The sequence below is a fragment of the Electrophorus electricus genome, chromosome 2 (assembly GCF_013358815.1).
Source record: "Electrophorus electricus isolate fEleEle1 chromosome 2, fEleEle1.pri, whole genome shotgun sequence".
NCBI classification, from domain to species: Eukaryota; Metazoa; Chordata; class Actinopteri; order Gymnotiformes; family Gymnotidae; genus Electrophorus; species Electrophorus electricus.
This window is the reverse complement of record NC_049536.1, coordinates 16,199,755-16,217,715: the sequence shown is the minus strand read 5'-3', so window position 1 is coordinate 16,217,715 and position 17,961 is coordinate 16,199,755. Positions and strand designations below refer to the sequence as shown.

The following is a 17,961-nucleotide window of genomic DNA, read 5'->3' as shown; positions in this document are numbered from 1 at the left end:
TTTATTTATAGAATTTTCAAATACATTTCTTTTAGGTTACCAGTAATCTGTAATGTAATACATTTTTAAGGTAACCCTCCCCACAAAGCATGATGAGTGACAGCACTGTCCTTGATTTGATGAGTCTGAAGGGCCCTCAGATCTCAGGCCAGATATATTGCATTGGAAAAGAAAGTGCTGAAAAATGTAATGACTCCACTTATAGCCACGCATTGTGAGTATCGGCATCCAATCTCTCTGTCTTGGAAAGGCTTCCTGAACTGGAATGTGTGGCATTCAGAGCATTTGGGCAAATGTATCTAAAGGCCAATCAGCTCTTGCAGTATTCACTCATCCCTTCTCAAGCACTTTAATAACCCCATTATCTGGGAGAGTTCTTTTAAACAGGTAGACTGTGCCAATTTAATATTATCTATGTTTTGGCTAACATAGGAATGCAGCACACATATGTAACTACATGCTTTCATTTTGTTCTTCACAGGAGCATTGCATGAGTAGCTGAAGAATACACCCCATTTTGCACCTACATGGACCCTTTCTGGCAATATGGACGTGCTTGAGGTTAAGCACCAAGGTCCTGTGACCCTCCACGGCTCTATGATATGACCCTTGGCCCTTTGCCAACGTCTACTGCTCACGTTGTCTCCAAACGTTTGCTCCTGATGAATGCACCTGGGCTGTCACTTGGATAGATTTTCTTCTTCGCTCCACTTGTAACCAATGGAAACATAATCACTTGGGGAATGTTTCTGTTTTTCCAGTGGGAATGACAAACCGCTGATAGAAGTATGAGAGGAAGTGGTTGGTGAGGGCAACGATACAGACGTCTCCCCCCCTCATCTGTCCCACCTAAGAGCTGATTAGCCTTAAGCTGGGAGATAAAGGCTGGCTGTCAATGTGAGACATGCAGTTGGGGTAGGGTGGGTGTTGTGATATTGCAGCGCTGAACTTGTGGTTCTCGACAGCACCCTGTCGCCGGTGTCTCAGTTTCCGTTGTTTTCCTCAGGATGGTGAAAGTCAGGATTTGGGTAATTGGGTCTGGTTCTGGGGCAGCATTAAGGAGTAGATTTAGCTGGGTTCTCTAAGTCTGCAGAAAGTGGCCATGTAAAATGCACACCATTTTAATCTTCAGAACTGGTCTAGGAATCACAAAGTTATCCTTTTACATCATGCTAGCCTACAGATATTCTGTGCGGGTGGCTCATGCGCAAATAAATGCCAGCTCACACTTTGGCACAAAAGAGGAAGTGACAACAAAGAGCAAATGAACGAATCCTTCTCGTCGTCTTCTCTCACTGCCTTTTGTTCTGCACACATCTTGCTGGTCAGTGGGGGAACTTTAGTGAAGTCATTGTTGTGGAGAAGCTCACTCACATCAGCTCGCCAACTGGAAGCTGCGTCCCTCTTTTGTCTGGGCTCCCCCTGATGGTCCTCTCGCTTTTCTCTCTGTGGCTGTGCCGTGGTTGTAATGTGGGGCCCACACATTCCTGCGAGGCTAACAGGCCACACTTCTCAAGGTTACAATGGCACAGCTGATAATAGCCCTTGGATTGATGGGACTGGAGTGTGTGTGTATGTGTGTGTGTGTGTGTGTGTGTGTGTGTGTGTGTGTGTGTGTGTGTGTGTGTGTGTGTGTGTTATTCATTTTATTCCCCTCTCTCTACCTCTCCAACACACACACACACACACACACACACACACACACACACACACACACAGACACACACACACACACACACACACACACACACACACACACACACACACAGAGCTGCTTGTTTTTGCCTGGTCTTTATTTTTCTTGGCTTAACAAAGTACACCACGTTCACTCCTGCCCACGGTCAGCAAAGGTGGGTTGTGCTGCATTTGTTTCACTGTGTTCACACTCCCCAATTGTGCGACTTGTTTTAAACTCCTTAGATACCTGAAGTCGTTGTTCTTTCTCTCATCGCTGCCCCTGGCATCTGGCCAGGAGAGCAGCACTTTCATGGGCACTCTGTGGCCTTCTCATCCACCGCTCACTGTTTTGTCAAGGGGACTCGAGATTTGAGTCAAGACAAAAGAAAGTGGTGGAGATTTGCTTAGGCAGTGTGAAGTAAACAAACAGTGCAGGCTGCAAAGCAAGATACACAGACAACCAATTCTACACTCAGAAGGGAGGTAGCTGGCCAAAACAATTTTATTAGAAGCATCCATAGTATCTTGGATAGAACATGAACATTAATATCCTTAATATACCATTTACTTCCATTCATTGTGAATGGCATACAGAAGCCTTTTGTCCCAGATGCCTAATCAAACTACTTATTAACTACAAATTTAATACTGAAATTTATACAAACACAGACTCATTATTATAAGGACAATCTTTTGTCAATGAAGGCACAAAATAAGACATTCCTAGGGTCAAACGCAACGAATTAAAAATGAAAAACCAAAGGCCATGGAAATAATGAACACTAATATAATACAAGAACGATTAAATAACACTTTTAAATACACATAAATACATACAGCATATCCAGTTAATTATTGCAAAGTGAATTTTACCCTAGCTGATAAATATGCACAACCATTTTTTTTCCAGTTTAGAACATATAGAAGCACAACGTTTCTTAATGTATTTGTTTATTCATATTTAGCCAGGTCCCTGCCATGCATGTCTTTGAGCAGTCCCCGTGTTGAAAGGACCCGTCAGTTCAGCATGGCTAACTCATCAACGCCTTGTGATAATAAATCAGCACACTCACAAACATTTAGGTGATGACACCTGAAAGGCAAATGTACAGAAAACAACAACTACAACTAGAATACTAACATAGTATAACATTTAGCCTTGCGGATGCAGTTGCTCCACTGTATGATCAACACTGCATGAACACCATACTCAAGGTTACTGTTCTGTCAACCCCCGTTGTGTGCAGAGCTGAATGTAACCTTTTTACAAATCATTGCATTTTTATCCCCCTACACTTTGTTGTCGTGACCCCTGTCACCTTTGGAACAGTCTTGACATGCTGACATTCACTACGAATAGCCTGTTCTGTTCTTTTCATTGGCCGCTGGTGTTAGATGGCAGGGTGTTCCTGTGCTGGGTTGGCTCTACAGGGGACACGATGAATTGGATTAGCATTCAAGCGATGGAGAGCACGAAGGCTCCTTGTCACTTGCTCCATTGCTGACTTGGCCTATGCCTACCTATGACCTCTATATGTGCTCTCTGTTATGGTACTAAAGCCAAGGTGACATGATGTTTGACAGTCCAGGCTTTGCAATGGTTTGTGAAAGTCTAGATAGTCCTTGTTTAAAGTGGCAAAGACAAGGTCAGGGTTGTTTTCCAAATCTAATGAATGTTATTTTGGCTATATAACCATTCATACTAATGTTTCTCATTATTTAGGTGAGTCCTGAGGTACGTAATAAAAGCATTTTAAATGATCTGCCTGTTATTTACCTAGATTGGGTAGCATACTTTGAATATTTGCTCTTGTCTGTTTTTAGTCAGATATCTTTTGTCATTAGGAATTTATGAGTTTGAACCAGGATCTTGCCAAGAACATCCTTCACATTTGAATTTGTGCTCATTCACATTTGACTTGTGCTTTTTAATAAAAGCAGTACTACAGTCAAGTAGTAGAGATGCAAAATGATGAATCATCTTGTTTTGCGACGGGCATTTTTTTTTTTTTTTTTACAAATAATATTTACATGCGTCTTCTATATGACCTGTGCAGACGGTGACTGATGTCCAAATGCTGATAAGATTGTCACAGTGTCACATGTCCCTCCAAAAAATGTAAAAATAAATACATTTAATAAACTGCCCATTTACTTTTTCATATTTTATGACAGTCATAACCAGTTAGGTTAGAGTATATGTCGTGTTGTGGAGGATGTTGTGTCAGTAAAGTGCTAACTTTAATTCTATCTGGATTGCTGAGTTGAATGGAAGCCCATGAATATTTACTTTCATCACAAACTGCCATGTACAGAACTGAAGCTTCTGATGTCCCTTTCCACAGTGTAAACTATCAGTGATTGGGTAGCTGGCCTGTCAATCATCCCCAACCAGTTCCAGACTCTCTCCCTTCCACGTCTTGTTCACATGTTTACTTGAAGTTTGCTTATGATTCAGGAAGAATCTCCAGGCCAGGTGGAGAACCATGAGATAGCAATCACAGCCTTGATCTCTCACTCACTCTTTCATGTGCCCTTTCCCTGTCACACGCACATGCATGCAAACCCACTCCCTCACACACATACACACACATGCTCTCTATCACACCCTATCATGGTTCACATGATCTCCACCCACCTCTAGCTCAGTTGGCTGCTAATGCTAAGTGCCTGCTGGTACACTTGTGTCACGTCGTCCAGGTCGCCCAGCATGGAGAAGCTGCCATTGTCCCCGGGTGAGCCAGGGGGGCTACCAGCCACCTTGGTGCCGTGGAGGGCCCCGGTGGTCTGGAGGCCTCTGAAGCCGGCCTGAAGCAGCAGGTCCTCGGCTGAGAGGCAGGCCCTGATGTTGGGCTGTGGTGTGGTGTGGGGCCAGTCCACAACCCTGCTGGAGAGCCCCGCCTCCTCGCTCACAATGCTTGACGGGCGGCTCTGGCTCCGTGAAAGTCCTGAGTCCAGGGCAGGCACCTCCCCTTGAGCACACACAGCCGGGAGAGTGCCATGGGCCGAGTACTTCCCATTCCTCTTCAGGATCCCCTTTCTGCCTGCTGCCCTCTTCGTTGGTGAGCTGTTGGGAGGTGCCACCATGGTGCCCCCCAGCAGTTCGGAGGACTCACTGCGCTCGGGAGAAGAGTAATAACCAGACTCACGCTGCTGGCTGTTCTTTAGGATGCCCTTCTTTGGCAGGGCGGACACCATTTTGGCCGGTGAGCCACCCAACGCCTCCTCCCTGTCGGGGCCCAAGGTGGCCTCTGCGTCCCGGTAGCAGATGGAACGACGCAGCTCTACCTCACACAGGCTCTGGGAGCGCTGGTCGCCGCTGCTTGCCCGTGTCTTCAGGATACCTTTGGGACGCTTCAGGCCAGGCTTCTCCTCAGCTGTGGCCCTTGCGCTGACGTCGTTCTCCTTGGATGACCTCCGCAGGCGCCGGGCACTGGTAAGCCCAGAGCCTGGAGCGGGACTGACACTGGTGTGCGTCCCACCCGGTGCGCCCTCCGTCCGGCTCTGCCAGTCGATGAAGCGGGCCAGCATGGGTGAGCTGTTCTCCCGTTGCGCCTGGCAGTCACACACACTGGTCTTCCAGCCCCAGTTCACCCACCAGTGGTTGGCAATGTCCTCCACCGTGGCCCGCCGGTCCGGGTTCACCATCAGCATCCAGCGGATCAGGCCGCGGGCATCTGCCACACATGGACAGAGCCAAGGTTAATAAGCAGAGCCAAAGTTAATGGACAGAGCCAAGGTTAATGGTTCGCACTGGCACACACCGCATTGAAACTTGTGGAATTAAGTAAATGCCCATGGATGTGATGTAGTGGACAGTCACACACACACACACACACACACACACACACACACACACACACACACACACAAACACACACTCAAAGCATTTAGAAATGCTCTTATAATAAGCAACTTACAGAGGTGCCTTGTCTTTATGGAAGACATTATGTTAGCAGAACTAGGCCAGAGACTAAGGATACCTCTAAGACTAGTGTTAGAAGCCTGGTGTACACACACAATATGAAATGCCTTGTGAAATGCCCACACGACTCCTTCCCAAGTTGCATTGCTTTTCATTTTTCTGGTACATATGGCAGTTCATAATGGTGTCCGAGAGAGAGAGACATGCTGTCCCCTTGGGACCAGAACAAAAAGAGAATGTCCTTCCTTACACTGAGCCTCCTTCATCATTCATTACCAACAAGGACCCAAGAAGAACTTGATGCAATGGTGCTTTTGTGTCCCTCTCTCACATGCACCCATAACAGTGATATAATAACGCTTTCCTCCTTTCTCTGGCTCTCACACACACACACACAGACACACACACACACACACACACACACACACACACACACACCTGAAGACTGCGGCGGTTCCCTGTACTCCCCTCTGCTGATCTGCCGGATGAGCCTCCTGTGGTCGGCGCCATCAAAAGGCATGGTTCCATACACCAGAGTGTAGAGCAGTACACCGAGGGCCCAGCTGTCAACCTGCCCGCACATAGCAAAAACGCACCACATCAGTCAATCTATGGGATGGCAGAAAGACTTTGGCTGCTCCCACGGGTTCACTGCCTGTTTTATGGGTCAGTTAAAATGCTTTAGGCGTAAGGGCTGTTCAGCCTGGTGTCTGGTAATCTAAACCGGAGCCTGGGGAAGTGCGTTCGAGGGTCATTTGTATCACAGATCTTGCAGCATAAGTGTTGATCTAGGATCAATTTTCATGTTTAGTATTTGAGGAAATAACCTTGCAACAGAGCAGACCTCATGCTTAGAGGACCTGGCGTCTAAGGTTTGGGCTACAGACATCCTGGACTAAACCCATTAAACCCATGATGTCAAATTTAACATTCACTCATATTCATATAATTAACCCCACTTCTCTTCATAAACCTTGCCTCAAAGCCCCATTGTACTTTTAAAGTGTGTGCAAACAATGAGCCATAAAGTCGTGTACACGTGCATAAATTCCACTTATGCCCCTGCGTCTGTCTGCATGGTGGTTTTTATGGGGAGTCCTGTCTTGGCAGAAACTACTGACTGGGCGGAGTGAGGACTCAGTGAGCCAGCTGGGTTTATGGGAACAGCATGCGCCTGGTGCACAGGAAGGTCCACTCCTATGACGGCTGCCCCAAGTGACCCCCGAGGGGTCGAGGGGGACTGCAGTGACCGCAATTCTGCTTGCTCTGATCGCTGCAGAGGGAGAAAGAGAGCCAAGCGCAGACGCATTCTCATGGGGCGTGGGGCTCGTTATGCAAGCGCCACTCAAAGGCCAGAGGAATCTGGTGTGTGTGTGTGTCTGTGTGTGTGTGGGAAACATAGAGTGGGTTTGGTGAAAAAAACTGGCCAGATCTATGTCAATCCAAATTCATTTTTAATGTTTTAACTCACATCTCTAATGAACTGACAATGGATATGCAAAAATGCTATCAGCTAAGGTCATCTCACATTTTATAATCATGACTTGTTAAATTTTTGGCCAAAATGCTTTAAATTATCAACCAAATTCCATAGCTAATATTGGATGAGGCTATATGCCTGTAGGGAAATATACATATCTGAGTGTGAATGTGTGTCTTTGAGCATTTGAAACAAGTTATTAAATAGTGGGAATTCTAAATACCCTTCAGTCACATTCCTGTGCTCAGACGAGCCTTTGCTTTTTAGATACTTGTTGATGGAGCGGCACAACTGCTATGAAGTTCCTGCTGAAATCCTGAAAATAGCTGGGAGATTAGTACTCATTCCAGCTGGCACGCTTGGCAATTGTCTAAAGTACAGGAAACTGATGGCTGACAGAGTCCTCAGGCGAACTCAGTCTAAGCGTCTCTGGCGCCCCGTAAGAGGAATGGCACGTGAATACGTACACTTCCTTGGAAACACTATCAAGGAATGAGCTTATTGTTGTCTTTATCATTGTTGTTATTGTTTTCACTTCTTATCTCCACCGTTAATGTACAGTAATGTATTCTCGATTCTGATTTCCTCCCCTCTGCTGGGAAATGTTGTCACATGGTTATGAGGTCCTCTCTTTGCTTTGTTTCTTTACGTTCTTTTTGAAACATTCCAGTTTATGGCTAGAGCTGGCAATAGCAGCTCTTGTTTTGATATAAAGCTTGGTGCCCACTAACTCAACTATGCAGTACATTGGATACCTTTTGGAATAGGGGTATGTAACTAGATGAACAAGGTAATAGTGAGATTTGGCACAGGAATATGTCATTAGATGCATAAGGTAGTAGTGTGTATATAGGAGAGTTCAGCAGTGAGATTTGGCTTACCTCCGGGCCTCGGTATGGCCTCCCATTTACAATCTCAGGTGAGGCATATAGAGGGCTTCCACAGAAAGTCTGGAGAAGCTTGTCTTTGTGGTAGAGGTTAGACAATCCAAAATCTGCTATCTGCAAGAACAGACAAGGAAAGGAAATTGGTCTTTATGTGACAGAAAGTTCCGTAATGGGCATTTTACTGCACAATATATAATATATATATTCACACACACAAGAAGTCTTAAATTCATTTATATTTTTTCTAGTTTACCTTTATATTATAGTTTTCATCCAGCAGCACATTCTCCAGTTTTAGATCCCTGTGCACCACTCCATTCTAGAAAGACATTATCAGCATTGTAAGATTTAGTGTGGTTTAAGAACAGCCCTAACACCCAACTGTCCAACCTGTAGCCGGCTCACAGCATAACTCATATCTGTATGTCTTCCTTGTGTCATGTTTACATTTTCGTATTGACATTTCCCAAAGACCTGCAAGCACCATCAAACTGACATCTCTCATTATGAGCAGCACGTATTTGAGTCTGGAAAGAATCCCTGAAAATGCTGATTTACACAAGTCCCAGCAGAAAAGTGGCTGTGTTTTGTTTGGGAAAGCGAAAATGATGTTTGGTTGTTTGGCAGTGTTTTATGCATTTCAAATCAATTTGGCAGCAACGTGTCTATGTGCAGACACAGATTAGTTCTCTCTCACCTTTTCCTTTGTCTTAAACCACCCACCCACCCCTGACCCCTTACTCCGCTGACCTCTCAGGCTGCTTTGATGAGACAAGGAGGTGATGGCTCTATTTATATTTTACATTTATATTTTACAGCATTTAGCTAACACCTTTATCCAAAGCAACTTACAATTCTGACAGAACACAACTTAAGCAACTGAGGGTTAAGGTCCTTGCTCAGAAGCCCAATAGTGTTAACTTGACTGGAATGATTTGAACTGGCAAACTGGCAGTGTTAACTTGGCTTGAATGTGGTGGCAACCTTCTGATCACTAGTCAAGTACCTTGACAAGTAATCAGTGAGCTACCACTGCACACCAGCCACCCATCCAGCTGTGTCAAGAGAAAGGCCTGCTACACCCATAACATGCCGTGCACCTGCAGAAGTCCCTCTGGCCTGCAACATTACGACTCGCAGCTTCTGACCTCAACTCACCAGCCTTAATTGTTACAGAACTGTTTACAAAACTGACCTGTTCCTTGAAAATTCTCTTCTGCTTTGCACTGTATGGTTTTAACTATGGGACACAACTATGGTGATGGAAGGGACACAGCTCACCTTGTGGCAGTGGTGCACAGCGGAGACGATCTGTCTGAAGAAGTGCCTTGTCTCTCTCTCGCTGAGCTTCCTCCGCTCGCTGATGTAGTCATACAGCTCCCCTTTGCTGGCGTACTCCATCACGATCACTATCTTGTCCTTGTTCTCGAACACTGCACCAGCAGACCGGTATAGGAAGAACAAATAGTAAGACGTAAGAACACACACAAACACACACATATACATACATACATACATACATATATATATATATATATATATATATATATATATATATATATATATATATACACACACACATACACATACACAAAAATGCATACATACACAAACACACATAGGCATGATTAAATTGCTTACATTCATTGCAGTGAATTATGATGTCAGTCTTTTTAATTTTCAGCATTTCTAACTTTTAGTGTTGCTAGGTGATTGTCTACTATGTCAGCTTGTTCAAGTTGGCTGCTGGATTCAGCTTCTTGCTGTGGCTCAGAGCTATGCTGTCATTTATGGCTCTGGTGTAGACGGGCAGATGGGCAGAGCTTCAGCCTGCTCTGGCTTCAGTCACTACCATGGCGATTAGGAGCCTCCAACGGCACCAAGAGCTGCCAGAGTGAACAGGTGTGAGGTGCTGTGTGTGTATATGTGTGTGTGTGTGTGTGTACGCTCATTATATCTCATGCATTGGCACTTAATTCAACGAGTTCCACTGCAGCGTGTGCCAGTGTTTGTGTATGTGGGAGAGAAGCTAGTGCAAGTGACTACAGAGTGATGAGGGCTTATGTAAGGCTGTCCTAGGACAGTTGTTGTGCAGTGCATCATATCAAGGACTGGAGCAGCACATCTGTCATGTTTGCTTGTGTTGCAGGCATGCAGCTATACAAATAGCACACCACACAGTAGTAGTTTAAAGTGAAATCAGAATTAAAACTTGTTGGAATCAGCTGAAAACAAATCAAATTTTTCCACTGAAGCTTAATGTCATGTTGATGAATCTTATTTAAGTCTTACTTTAGTACTCCACATAAGTAAGTTCTGGAAGTCATGCAAGTTCCCCATTCAATACTTTCCCCTTGCATGGACAAAGTAAGATCATCACCACGGTGACCCTTTTTTGTTGACTGCTTGTGGGAAGCTGGTTGCCATGGCAGTACTCACTGGTGCGCATGGACAACAAGGTTTCCTGTTGATGAGGTAAGCTTCCCTTAGCCTGGCTCTCCATGTCTGTGCGCAAACAACCGGTCAGCAATGAACTTTCACCGTAAATGCAGAGCTGAAAGAGACTTTCAGACAGCCCAAGCATTGCTGACATGATGTGTGTTGCAGTCTGTTTTGGGCCCAGACCTCGACCTATAGACTTAAGCTTGTCTGCGAAAACTCCCCTTCGATTGATTTGCTTACCATCGCACAACTGTCTGATCTCCGAACAGTGACCCTGGCCCAAAAGCACATCTCGAAAGACAGAGACACGCCATGTCACTGGACTGTCTCCTCGGGTGTCTCCTGCTCCTCTTCTTGGTCCATTCGGAGCTCTCGCACGGTCGAGTCTGGGCTCTAATTTCCAACTCACTATCAACCTCTGCTAACTCTCCCACCATCCACACTTTCTTTCACTCCTGCAGGGAGCTCCACACCCACAGTCCGGTCAGTAACTGAGAAACCTCTCTACTCACACAGACACAAACAAGGGCCTTTCTAAGACACAGCCAGAGGGTGTTAATACAACAAACATCTCGAAACAGGCTATGTGGTCATAGTGAAAGTGGCTCGCACATACACAATATACAACTCAGTACTCGTTTAATAACTTGATAGCCTAATCAAGTTCAATTGGCCTGAAATAGTTTCCAATGAAAGTCCTCTTAGGACTGTGTTTAATCCATCATTGGAAAACCAGCCCTATCATTATCAGTTCATGATACAGGCAGACATTGATTTAACACAGGATGGCTTTATTCAGAACAATTAGACCATGAAGAGAATAGGCCCTTTGTCTGGCCCACGGTGCAGGGCACGAGTGTTTTAGAAATAGCTCTAGACATACAGTAGAGTGAGCTGTAATTATCACTTGATATCTACAAGTGGGAAAGGGAGTACAATACACACACATCCAGGCACAGAAGTACACACATACTCATACAAAGGCATGCTCTCTCACTGACCTTCGTATATTGAGATAATGTGCGGGTGGCGTAGGGAAGACATGATCTCGATCTCTCTGCGAATGTGAACCATATCCTGTTCATCTTTAATCTTCTCCTTTCGGATGGATTTAATTGCCACCTGAAAAGCAAAAGACAAATTCTAAACTGACTGTGTGTAGATATATGTGTTGGCATGGGTATGGCTTTAGTATGTATCTGCATATGAGATAGACAGAAAGACAAATACATAGAAAATGAAAGGTTTTAGCTTTTTATTTTCAGTCTAAGCTAATTTATGAATGAAAGCTTTCTGAATATTTTCCATTCTCAGGTGGTAGCTGTTAAAACTGCTTACAGCACCATGTCTTTGCATCTGTGGTTTCTCTACAGAGAACCAAGTTTGCATCATGGACAGTTACATTCAGATATTAACTTAAGTGGGTTGACATAAATGAAAGGTTCTGAATCCAGACCTCCAGACAGGTTTTTGTTGTGTTCTTAAACCAAGTCTGTAAAGGCCTTTAAAGTTATTGATTACCTGGCCAAGGTGTGTTGGGAGCTTTGAACAGGCAAAGGATGTGGACTAGCTGGTGATCTCCAAGGACTGGATTCAGAATTTCAGATATAGATTATTCGCTTCTGCTGTGCTGACATTCTCTGTCAGTTGCAACATCGGGCAGGTATTGATCTGTCCCAGTGGGAGTTGCTTGATAAGCTCAATGGATGGAAGGTGTACAGCATTATCGATCACACCATGGAGGGTTAGTCACATTCTGCCATATGGTACGTGGCACTCAGGGGCTTCCCAGATGTGTGAAGAAATGGGTGTAAAAAGGCCAAAGAGAAAAGCCCCCTCTTTCAAGAGATTTACATCAGCAATGGTGGAGAGTGACCCAGAGAGTAAGTGCTTCCTGTTTCCGAACAAACACCCTGTCGCCTGACCTGCTGGTGTCACCATTGCTCATAAGTCACCAGTAACTGCTTTGAGACGGTGCCGAGCAAGATAATACAAGAACGGCCACATCAAACATTGCAGAGACCATGCGCATAAACCCCATTGGCTGGAGTAGTTCGGAGCCCGTTGAGAGCCACTACGGGTCGTCTTGTGAATATAGTGTGAAAGGATCTCTGCATGGACTGCAGGAGGAGAAGTTTCCAGCGGGTGCCTCTAACCTTGAGTGAAAGTAGGTTCCTGGAAGGACGAACAACTATCTCTAGAGACCCGCTCACCACAGAAGTTATTATTAGCCACTCCATTTTCACACTCCCCAAAGTGAGGCTATCAAAGGTACCACATTCTGACAGAACTCAGTGCATCCCCTTCTCAGTTTTGACCAAACCACATGCAAACCATAACTCCCTTTTTGCCAAATCTGATCCATGGAATTTATGATCAGCTGTTGTCTTTTAAAAAATCATGATCAGGAATAGCTGTTTGTACTGATTTATGTATTTATTTTTGCATGTATGTATATATGTATTTATTTATATTAGCAATATGCTTTATAGGTTGGGTATGTATGTAAAAACATTCAGATAAAAAAAATACAGGTAAAAAGAAATGCGCTTGTTTTTTTTTTTTTTTCAATATGTACTCTGTTAAGCTTAAGGGAATGGGAGGGGATTGTAGCACGGTCAGTTTGAAGAGGAATTTCTGTGAGTTGGAGGAATGAAAACATACAGGAAGTCAGAGGCATGTTCCTGGGCTGACTCACAGCGTGGGCCAAGGGAAGTTGTGCTGAGAGCCACCGAGAGCCTAACTTCCTGTCCCGTCGGAGTCCTTCACCACCCTTCCAAGGTCCCGCCTTTTAGGGCAAAAATGTGCATGCCTGAACCCATGTGGACAAAAAAGTGCCCCCTTGGGAAATTAAGCATACTCCATGGGTATATGGCCACATTCTTAAATTTTGTCAAAGTATATAAAGTATGCTTTATCGTCTTATCAGTGTGTAATTTACTGAATGGGTCAAAGGTTGAAATAAGGCCAAAATTAATTTAAATCAGCATCTCGGGGAGGATAACCGTTCATAGTGAGATTGGAACATGTTTGATGGTTCTACAAAAGAAGTATGTGTGAGTGTGCAATCATGTGTTGGTGTGTGCGAACACATGCTTCTCAGACCTGGCCCTAATTATATTGAAAGTATAAACTCATTAAAAGCGCACAGAGGCGCTCAAGCCAGCCGGCTGACAATGGAGGCGGATGCAGGCACGCCCGTGCAAAGATCTCCGCTCGACTCTAGGCAACGGATTGTTAAACAGACTCATGTTTGATGCGTATGCCAGCTGGCTTTGGACTTAGTCCTGTCTTAAGCTCCAGCTGAGGGAAGGTACCGTCGCTCTCTTTCACAAAACAGAACACTGCATTGTCTGAGCAAGATGAGATGACAGGTGTGTGGTTTCACCTGGGTGGCGGCTCGGGAGGAGAAACATGCAGATGCAGTGGGGCAGGTGGGAGCCAGGAGTTGTGGCATTCGTGTCAGGCCAAATTGCATGCAGTATGCAAGGTAGATAAACGGACAGGGAGGTTTTCTGGCGATCTCACTGTTTCACCCTGCCTCACTCTCTTTTAAATGCATGTACACAGGAACACTTTCTGCCGTGGTGCCTGGAAAAAGCACTCCACAATGTTCATAGATAACACAAACCAGAGCTCTTACATACATATCTCCCTTGTGGCTAGTGTGCGTCTCTCTCTCTCTCTCTCTCTCTCTCTCTCTCTCTCTCTCTCTCTCTCTCTCTCTCTCTTACACACTCACGCGGACACACACATGTACACATGTTCAAACACACACTTTCTTCATTAGGCAGTATTTCAATATTGTAAGAATTCCAGTCAGTCCATAGTTTTGATCTAAACATGCTGTAATGAATCATACTTTCCTTATCCTACATTTGGACTGAAATAGTACACTATGAGTCTGAGAATGCACACTGACTACTGGCTTACACCAGGTGAGCTTTCTTAGTATAAACACGTGTGGGAACGTTTATATGGGTCTATGTGCTTTTGACCGCTCCCTCATGTCTCCTATTCTACAAAGTCGTTCCGCTCTTGTTTACAGAAAAGAGCGCTAAAACACGAGCTTACTGGCGCTGTTAACCGTCGCTGCTCCACCGGCCCATGTTTCTCTTCCCAAGCAGCTTTGCAACAGACAAACAGTAGACAGGCAGGAGGCTTTCAGAGACAGAACAATGCGTTCGCGTTTTTCCCATGTTCCAAACAAATGGAAAATTTCCCCATCCACGATCGCAACACGACCATGTTGGACTCCTCAGAGGAAGGGGAAGGGCCGATTCCGGGTGACTGGTTTTCACGCCAACACGCCGTCGAACGCATTTATGTGCATAAGCAATTATGAATAAACAAGTTTCTATAAACATACATATTTTCCCGAGTCGCAGGTGACAGGAATACACGCTTTACTCTTCCTTTTATATTATTTATAGTGGTATTTTATAGTTAGGTGAATCTAGATGACAGCGCCTGAAGTGAAGCCCTCCGAGTCATAGCAGGTGCTGGCATAAAAGGTAAGAAGAACGCTCGCGCTCAGATGTGACCCTTTCCGGAGAGCTCTGCGCTTTCCCAAGACGCAAGCTTAGCGTGCTGACCTACTTTTACTAAAGCCGAAGTGGGTTATCCCAGTTTTTGACCTATCCCTGCCTGTGCCATTTCGCAGGGGGCTTGTGCATGAATCCCAGTTGCAATGTTATGCGAATCTTTTAACGGGACTCGGAATAGGTTAGTGTGCGCACGTGTAATTTCCATCAACATATCTGCATAATAACCTTCGACCCGTCTGTAAAACGCAGATTGCCTGAACGATGCTATGAAGAGGCCGAAACGTTTTTTGCACTATGTAACTGTGCGTGTAATTTGACATTAAGGGCACGTTCGTAACTTCGCTCTGGTTGAATGTGGATAGACCAGCAGAAATCGTCAGTTTAAATTGCAAAAAGTGAGATCCCAGACAGAACGTAAACGTAAACAGTAGTGCGTTTCAAGTCGTGCGATACCGCCATGTAAATCTGTGCGACATATAAACATCACCGTTACAGTACGAGACGTCCCGTAAGAAACTGTACTATAGCGTTACCTTCACAAATAGTGCTTTTCGAGCGTACATCTTTGGCAGAACTCACCGCTCGACCGGTGTGCTTCTCGATAGCCTTTTTCACTTTGCCGTATGTCCCTCTTCCAAGGGTTTCCAACAGCTCGTAGCGGTGTTTCAGGTTGTGCTTGTGGTGATGCTTTTTCACGCTGGACCCCCTCCGCAAGCCGAGCGACACAGGGATCTCCCCCGCCTGATAGTCCACTGGTAGCGCATCTCCGGTACAAGTCTGTTCTTCTCCAGCTCCGAATTTAGACAGCGGCGATTGCACGGAAATGGTCTCCATAATTTAATAAAATAAAAATATTTACTTAAATGTTCCTTACGTGTTTCTGATAAACTTGTCCGTATTCTCTCTATTTAAATAAACAAATCCAGCAGTTATTGCAGTTAAAGCGCAACAAATGCGTCTCAGCCCACTGACTCAGTGTCCCGTATTTAATTCCGCGAAGATGAACAAGTTCTGAATTATTCTGGAAATCCCTTGTTTTCATGTGCCTGGTGGACGACCGGAATAAACCGGCGACGCATGATTTACCAGTGACAACTTAGTGAAGTATGTGATCCGCGGTTCGGCTGTACGTTGAACTGAGAATCTAGCAGCGCACATATGCGAGAATCGGTGCCATGCTCGCCACCCGTCCCATTACCGGCGTCCCTTTCCCCTCCTCTCGCCCGCCACCACTCCAATGTAAAGACGAGGAATGCGGTCTTAAGGCAAACCGAAGGCGGGCTTTACTGCCCCCCTTAAAATACAAAAGCGCGTGTGTCTTTCTGTAAAAGTGACTACCAGATGTATTCACAAGAATAGCAAAAAGAATACAATTCCAAGAACCAATGACTTTTTGCTGGCCCCACCATTTAAACGAATTATGCCCTATAGTTTTAAAACGGTATCTTTGGTTATGATTCAGGCTAAGCATCAAGTCAAGTGTGGTTATAGGGTAGATTTTATTAAGTGTGTGTGTGTTTTCTGCAGCCTACATGTGTATCATACATAGTCTACTTCAGGCTATCAAACCCATCATCAAACCATCATCTACCAAAACCATCAAAATGCAATGACTTTTATTCACCCCTAAAATATTGCTTTTTACATTAGGAAAGGAAAATTTGATTTCTATTTCATTTTGCCTTTAACATGCATGCCATATCCAAATAATATCCAGACTAATAAATGGAAGACACTGCCAAATTGATATAATTAGCCATATAAATGGTGCAAATATTATGGACACATGTGCCATACAAAGTAAACTCAACAAGAGCACTTATGTAGAAGTAATATAGAAAACACACACACACACACACACACACACACACACACACACACACACACACACACACACACACACACACACACACACACGCACACACACACACATACAAAAAAAACCTATATGCATCCACACTCATAGATTAGATCCTGACGTACACAAACCAATGCAAGTTAAAAAAACAAAAAACAAAACAAACTAGATTACTGAACTCTCTATTCCAACTCCTTAAAGTGCAAAAGTGCATGGTACAAAGATCGCATTGTTCAGCAGTGCATATAAGACTGAACATCAAACTTCAGATTGGTGACTGTATAGCTTGTGGAAAGAGATGGTCTCTGAGATGAGAAAGGTATGAAAAGGTATCTTTTGCCAGAGGGTAGGACAAAGGGACACTAAGAAGACTGGACTCCTTAATGATGCTGTATGCTTTATTCAAGCAGCATTTGTTGAAATGACCAAAAAATCATAGGAAATTTGCTGCTAGTAATAGCCTGATCAATCTGTGCTGCCCTCAGATAAGTCCTTGACTTGAGAAATTACTTCTGCCATATGCTACATTTAGTGAGAATGCTTTTTGTGCAAGTGTAGAAATAGTTAAGAACCAAGTTTTCTCACCCTGAATGTTTCAGATGGCCGACGAAGTTTGTGTTGGCTTTAAGTGACCAAGTCAGGTTGCTGGTTATGTAGGTGCCGAATGTTTGTACGGTTGTTTTTTTAATGCTTATGTTCTGTTTGGGGTCCCTGGCACCTAGAGCCTCATTTACAGCTTTCAAAATATCCTTAACCTTTTTTAAATCAGCTTTATTCTTCATGACTTTTCCTGATTTTATAGAAATTGCTAATAAACAATAATTTTATCCTGATATAGTTTTCCAAACAGCCCACAGAGACATTTACACACAACTTCTGTTTGGAGACCCCAGCTAGAATAAAGGATTAAAGACAATAAATTTTCATGTGTATTTAGTTTCTGTCTGGTGTTGAGTGTCATGATGACTCTCTTAGTTACTTACACACGCACACAGGCACACACACACACACACACACACACACACACACACGCGCACACAAATATATACTCAGTATACTGAGCTGAAATACCTCAATATTAACTCAATTAAATATTAACTCAATTAAATAACTAAATATTGATAATAGTTGGAAGAAAAATGATT

The 17,961-nt window shown here is 44.3% G+C and overlaps 1 protein-coding gene across 1 annotated transcript; it reads right to left on the bottom strand.

The window, feature by feature from the left end:
- Positions 1-2,161: 2,161 nt before the first annotated feature.
- On the bottom strand, positions 2,162-16,175 carry nuak1a (NUAK family, SNF1-like kinase, 1a). Its single transcript, XM_027011132.2, has 7 exons — positions 15,538-16,175; positions 11,413-11,533; positions 9,251-9,402; positions 8,223-8,288; positions 7,964-8,083; positions 6,041-6,173; positions 2,162-5,354 (listed from the first exon to the last, which is right to left on the bottom strand). The coding sequence occupies exons 1-7, from the start codon at positions 15,790-15,792 to the stop codon at positions 4,318-4,320; spliced, it is 1,884 nt and encodes a 627-aa protein (XP_026866933.2). The 5' UTR covers positions 15,793-16,175; the 3' UTR covers positions 2,162-4,317.
- Positions 16,176-17,961: the final 1,786 nt, after the last annotated feature.